Consider the following 6,445-nt stretch of genomic DNA (forward strand, 5'->3'; position numbering starts at 1 on the left):
GAATATAATATCAAAACCAGTGCTACCTTCCTGACGGTATCTGCTATCCTTCTGGGCTGAAGAGATTTCAGATGAAAAGAAAGTCTCAGACTCTGTTAGTTGTGTGACTTATGTTTAAGTTTCTGACCAACATTTTGTGGTGCTTCAGAACAAGACCGTGGCAAGACTTCTTAACTTGACCACCCAACCTTTCCATGGACCTGTCTTTTTTATTGGAACCCCAAATATTTGACTGGGAAAACACTGAATTTCCAGCTCTCTTCCCATGTGATCTGATTTATCAAAATCTCCTGTAAGTTGCCGGACCTATGAAAAAGAGCATCTTTACTGTAATTTATCTGTGGAAATAGAAGGGTGAGCACTCTTCTTGTCAAGGGCTTTATACAATATCAGCTGCCATGAGTGGAAGTCACAGAGGTAATAACTGACTGTATTTTCTCCAGAAGAAAGAAGATAATGTTATAATAAGATAAAAACATAAATAAACATGAAAATTACTTTTTAACAAAAGAAATATTTTTTCTTCTCTGATTTACCCAGTCTTACTGCTTACTTCTTGTTTAAATTTTCTGACCCCAGAAAAGCCATCTCCTCTCTAAAAATTCACGATCCATTATAAAGGCCATTTTTAGTTCTGGTTATCTGTAATATCAAGTTCAGCTACACACAAGTCTAGTGAATAACTGATGTTGGACAAAATATCAAAACACTTTTGAAGTTTGAAAGAGTCATATTCTTGGTATTCTAGATCAATGTTATAAAATAGTCCTTGTTTCATAACAAGGGTCTAATCTTACCACGCTGTTAATCCTAAATCTCAGTTTGTCCAGACAACAGAGCTATTGTTTCTACAACTGCAACACAGCTTGCTCCTATACTTAATTTGGTATGCTTTTTAATTAATTAAATAACCAGTGATGTTAAAATTGAGATTAGCTTTTTGTAAAAGATGGGATCAGCTTTTATTAAAGTATACCATTCTGATGAGTGACTTTATGCTGAAGAGGATGACAGAAAACAAATATGTATTCCAGCAAGGAGTAGATGGTGCTGTCCGGTGTAACATTTTCCAGTTACAGCCATTCTGATCATCCAGAACAAAATTAACATTGAATATAGATAATTTTAAAAATTAAATTAAAATTTCATCACTGAGCACAAAGAGTTCAAGAGTTCAACTGAAACAGGTACTGGGAATCTGCTAGTCTGGGAATTAATTAGAGAAGAATGACATTCTTCCATACATCTACAAAAGTTAATGTTGTTCATTATTATTCTAGGAACTAGCAATAAACATTCAACTAAAACTCACAGCCAGTCCATGAAATCTTCGGTGATATAAGTATACTTAACATTTACGTGGTCATTGCCAAGGTTTATCCTATTTTATTGAGTGTAGGCCAAGAGTGCAGAGCGATGGTTTACATTTTGAATTATTCATTACATTAAGTTGATGTCCTGAGATTCAGGCCTGGCCACCATACAAACATGCACTGGTGTGCTTAAAACTTGGTCATATCATTCCTATTTTGATATTCCTAGCAACTTAAAAACACAACAAATCGATTGAAGTGAATATCTACACAAGGTTTTTAGCTGAATGTGTTTTAACAGTATCCTTCATTCTGACTGACTGCTACATGTCATATAACGTAATCAGGGTCAGGATCAGAAATAATTTTAGTAATCAGTGAGGCAAAAAAAAAGAGCAATATCATATTCTTGTAAATTTGCAGAGCTTATTGATTCAGATAAAGAAGACCATTGTGATAAACCCAGTGCAACTCCATGTCCCTTTCCCACACTCTCCACAATGCCTGTTTTATTGCTTCTTTAATGGATCTTCTGAATAAAAAAGCCACAATATGCTTCTGTCTTTACATTTCAGTGTACACTTAATTTCACTTGTACTTAGTTGAACCATGTAGAGACATACAGAAATACAAATATTGAATTGGATTCAAAACAGTGACCTGTCTTGCTCATAGCACTTGCTAAACTTTATTTCTGAAGTACCATTTCCCATACAAATTATACTTTTTGCCCATTGTTAAAACTGTACAACATGACATTGATTTCCAGTAAAATAACAGGAGTTCCACTAGTGCATAACTCCAAAAAAAGTGGTGTTAATACAGGGACATTTAAAAACAAAAATAAAAAATTATATTATGTAAAACAATAAACATCAGCGCTAAAAAGTGAAGCATTGTTTTCTTTATAAAGACAGGTTCCCAACACATTTTCAAAGTTCATCTATTCAGATGAATAGTCAAATGACTGAGAAGCCTGTTTACATTGCACTCTTCACCTGGAACGTGATTATCATAGTTACATAGCCACCTAATACCTGAGCAAAGAAACAGTTAAAATAAAGCCACAGCTAACACCCAAGCACAACGTAACTGTTGACTCAGAATCCTAAGATCCATCCATGCAGACTAGAATCGCTCTCCAAAAAGGAAAACCCAGTTTCTCTTTTTCTACTTTTGATCTTGTGAGCTTTGGTTGAGAGAACTGACCCCGAGGGAATTATTTCCATGAGCAAAGATCATTTTTATAAATTTAGTAAAATCAGTTTGTGTGCCTAGACTGCAGTGAGTGCTGGATACTCCCTGCTGGTCCTTGTAGATTTTTGCTTGTAAATACCACTCTGGATTCAGCAGTCCTCAGCTAAAATTTCTTTTAAACTTTAGACTATTTTGCATATCTGGAGAGTAAAGTGTCACTTTTCCATGGAAACACCTATTTACATTGTTTTGGTTTGGGTTTTTTTACATTCTCAACTACCATCAAGCTTGTGCAATTGTTAATATAAGTTGAGGGAATTCCCTTTATGTTCCCCAGACAAGCCTGCTTCTCTCTGCAGGAATACTGCACCTTCACGAGCGCAGTCCAAAAGTCAGGGGCTGTTATTAGCAGGGCAAATTGCAGCACTATCTCCAGGTCAGAAATAGTTACAATCCTGCAGATGGAACAAATTCATCATAGAATTGAGCAATTCCTCTTCCAAAAAAGAAGACTGGTGGGAGGAAAAAAAAAAAAAAGGGCTTCACTATCACAAAAGACAGAGAAGTCGTAGCATTTCCAGGTATTTTTAAATGGTATAAACCATTGAAAGCAGTAAAGATACGTGAAATCGTAATCTTTCCAAGTGAATATATGTTTTGTCCTGGTTTCACCTCCAGGAGCATTGTCAAACAAAATCCTAGAAGCTTATTTTCAGCAAGGGGAAAGCACAGAAACACCACGGCAGGGTTCTCTTAGGTATAGAACTGAGGATTTAAACAGAGGGAGGAGAGTTAGCTCTGCATTTGATCTGGTTTTCCCCATGGAGAGGCAGCAATGGGTTTGCTCTCCCTTTGCCTGCCTCACCAGGGTGAGCAGACATGGCTGCCCCAGCGGGCAGGGCCAGCTCCATCTCCCAAAGTGAGCGGGAGGAGAGGCTCTCACGTTCTGCACTGCTGGGACGGAGGCTCTGCCTGGCTCGTCCTTGCAGCCAAGCAGTTGCTCTTTGGTGGGAGGAAAAGAGAAAGCCAGAAATGTAGTCAAAAGCAGTAAAGGCAAGCAAGGAAGAAAATGACCCAAGCCTTCCTCGCCCCCTCACCCCATGCATTCACTGCCTGGGCACCAGAGCTTCACTGCTAATCCCCTTTCCCCCAAGGGTACTCCACTCCTCCCATGAAGCTATCAGTCATCTTCTGCATTCAAGATTTCCTGTCCTGCTCCTATTTGTTGGAGTTTGACCATTTGCCACAGCTTTGCTAGTCACATTCCTAAAAGACGACACATCCTGGAGTTGCTTTGTGGTTCTTGGTTCTTTTCTGAAATCCTCCCTCCCCAGTTTGCTGGGTAAGGGGGGTATTCAGCATGTCTTTGTGCTGTGAGGCAGAGAAATATGTAAAAGTCCAGTTCACAGGTTTTAAGGAAGCGCGAAGAAGCAGGGGTGAAGCTCTGAAAATTCAGGACCCTCTGAAGTGCAGGGCTTGCTTTTCCTAAAGCTTCAAATGCAAGCCCAGAACTGTTGGGAAAAACAAAATCCTGTAGATTTACACTGCTGTCTGTCCTGCATGCATCCAGAGCCTCATAGCAAGTCTTGGGGTCCTCTATTTACTCTCAGGTTGTATAGAGCTGGCTTCAAAAACATAGGGGGGGGCACACTTCAGAGACAGATCCTTTGAAAAAGGAAAAATGTCAAAGAGTCTGAGGGCTGTTTTTTAGAAACCCTTCTATAAAACAGAGAGTCTGTTCTGCTCACCCTGAAGTTAACAGCAAAAGTCCAAAAGAAACCTCTGAACGGCAATGTGCCCTTCCCTCCTCTTGCCACCCCTGGTCAGGTCTGATCCTACAGCTTTTGCCATCTTCTTGTATGATGGCAACCCGAGTTTAAGGTCTTCTCAGCCCTGCAAAGACATAACCAGCGAAGCACTGGCTAAGAGGACAGGCATATGCTGATGGAGGGAGTAGCACTTAGAGCTGCAGCTCCACCTTTAGATGGAGATCAGCATCGGAAACCACAGCGGGAAAAGCACCCATGGCAGCCGGACAGCTTGAATCTGCACACAGCGAAGGCAGGAAATCTTTGTGGCGATGGGTGCACGCTGCTGGGCAGTCCCTCAAGCAGACCCCGATGGCAGCTGCTGGCATTGCTACCTGGGTGTCCCCGGACCAGACCTGCCCCTTGTGCACTCCAGCAGTTTTCCAGTAGCATCATTTTGCAGTAACATAATTTTCCAGTCTCAGAACAACACTCACCCGGTGTAATGCTGAGAGACAGCTTTCTTGCTCTCCCAGACCCTCTCCTCTTTCCTGGCCGCCATTTCAGTGCCTCAGGATGTTTACCTCACCCAGAAAACTGGTCAGCCTTGACCCAGCTGTCCTCCCTGCCCCAGAGGGTGACGCTTGTCCATGCTGCCACCACTCTCTGCAGAAGCGGTCCAGAGGCTCAGGAGGGCAGTGGGGACCTGCTGCCCTGCAGCGGGCACGGCCAGGCCAGGAGGCACCTTCCCAGCTCCGAGGGGCTGTGGAGATGCCTGTGGCGTTGATGCACATGACGCAAGCTCCAGAAGAGGAACGGAGTCTGGAGGAGGAAGCTCAGGTGGAAGCGGGGAATATGAAGGGAGGATTTTCCTTTTCCCAGTGGGGTGCAGCCATGTCTGGGGGAAAGAAGGGAGCTGGACGGGATAAGGGGCAAGACCGGCGGGGACCTCAGGGAGGGGTGGCGATGCCCAGCAGGTGGGCAGGGATGCGGGCAGCCAGCAGGCAGGCCAGCACAATGCCAATGAGCTGCAGGAGCGCCAGCCCCAGGGCAGCCGTGGCAACATAAAACATGTTGCTGCTGACGAAGGCCGACACCTTGCTGAAGCAACCGCTGCGGTGCAGCCCGCGTGCCTTGGGCAGGCTGCGCTGGCAACCCCGCCGGGCCCGGCAGCAGCTGAGGGGCACCGAGCCGTTTTGCTCCAGCCCCCAGGGCGAGGTGAGCCAGTCGCGGTAGCTCTCCACCCCGCAGCAGGACAGGGCGCGCTGCAAGGCGTCCAGGGCGTCCGCCATCCCCTCGTCCTCCCCGTAGGTGAGCAGGGCCTGGCGCAGCCCTTCCTGGAAGCCCTGAGCAATGTTCTGGCGGTAGAGGAGCGCCGAGAGCCCCGCCGTCAGCCCGGCCGCCAGCACGGCGGTCAGGAAGGCGCTGTAGGCACGGAGGAGGCCCCGGTGCTCCGTGGCAGCGCCGAAGCAGCCCAGGAAGCCCCAGATGATGACGGCGGCGCCGGTAGCCAAGAGGATGACGGGGGCGCTGGGGTAGTCGTTGGCCGACAGCACCAGGTAGCTCCCCAGAAACACCTTGGCCCAGAAGCCGATGATGAGCATGGTCAGCCCCGCTGCCCAGAAGACGAAGCTGAAGGCCATGAGGGACAGCTTGAGCACGGTCATGGTGCCCTCGGGCCCTGGCGCCGGCGGTCCCTGGTGCTGGCGGGCGGGCTGTGCCGGTCGCGGCGAGGGGGGTGCCGCGGCCGTCGGTGCCGCCGGGCGGCGGGGGAGGGGGGCCGCGGCCGTCGGTGCCGCCGCTCCCGAGGGTGCCGGTCCGCGGGCGCGGCGCTCGGCGGGGAGGAAAGGGCGCCTTGGCGGCGTTCGGGGTGCTGGCGGGTCCCGCCGGGTCTCCCGGGCGGCACTCGGTGCGGGGCCCGGCGGCAGCCTCCCCCCGCCGCAGCCGGTGCGAGTCGCGCCGCCCTTCCGCCCCGTCCGCTTTTTCAGTGCCCGGCGGGGGGGCGCGGCCGGCGGCGGCGCTTGTCCGCGCGGCGGGGCGAGCCGGGATGGGGCGAGCCGGCCCCCGGCGGGCGGCCTGGCGGGCCGGGCCGGGCCGCGCCGCGACGGGCCGGGGGTCCCCTCCCCTCTGCCCGTGCCGTCCTTTTTCAGACGAGCAGCCGCCTCACGCCAGTGCATATCCGGCAGC

The 6,445-nt window shown here is 48.4% G+C and overlaps 1 protein-coding gene across 1 annotated transcript; it reads right to left on the reverse strand.

The window, feature by feature from the left end:
• Positions 1–1,987: 1,987 nt before the first annotated feature.
• On the reverse strand, positions 1,988–6,190 carry LOC140654918 (tetraspanin-7-like). Its single transcript, XM_072868840.1, has one exon. The coding sequence runs from the start codon at positions 5,923–5,925 to the stop codon at positions 5,209–5,211; it is 717 nt and encodes a 238-aa protein (XP_072724941.1). The 5' UTR covers positions 5,926–6,190; the 3' UTR covers positions 1,988–5,208.
• Positions 6,191–6,445: the final 255 nt, after the last annotated feature.

The sequence above is a fragment of the Ciconia boyciana genome, chromosome 1, assembly GCF_034638445.1.
Source record: "Ciconia boyciana chromosome 1, ASM3463844v1, whole genome shotgun sequence".
In the NCBI taxonomy this organism is placed as follows: domain Eukaryota; kingdom Metazoa; phylum Chordata; class Aves; order Ciconiiformes; family Ciconiidae; genus Ciconia; species Ciconia boyciana.

What these genes read in the sequence shown, in the direction of transcription:
- LOC140654918 (XM_072868840.1), bottom strand. Translation starts at nt 5,925, where the DNA reads ATGACCGTGCTCAAGCTGTCCCTCATGGCCTTCAGCTTCGTCTTCTGG.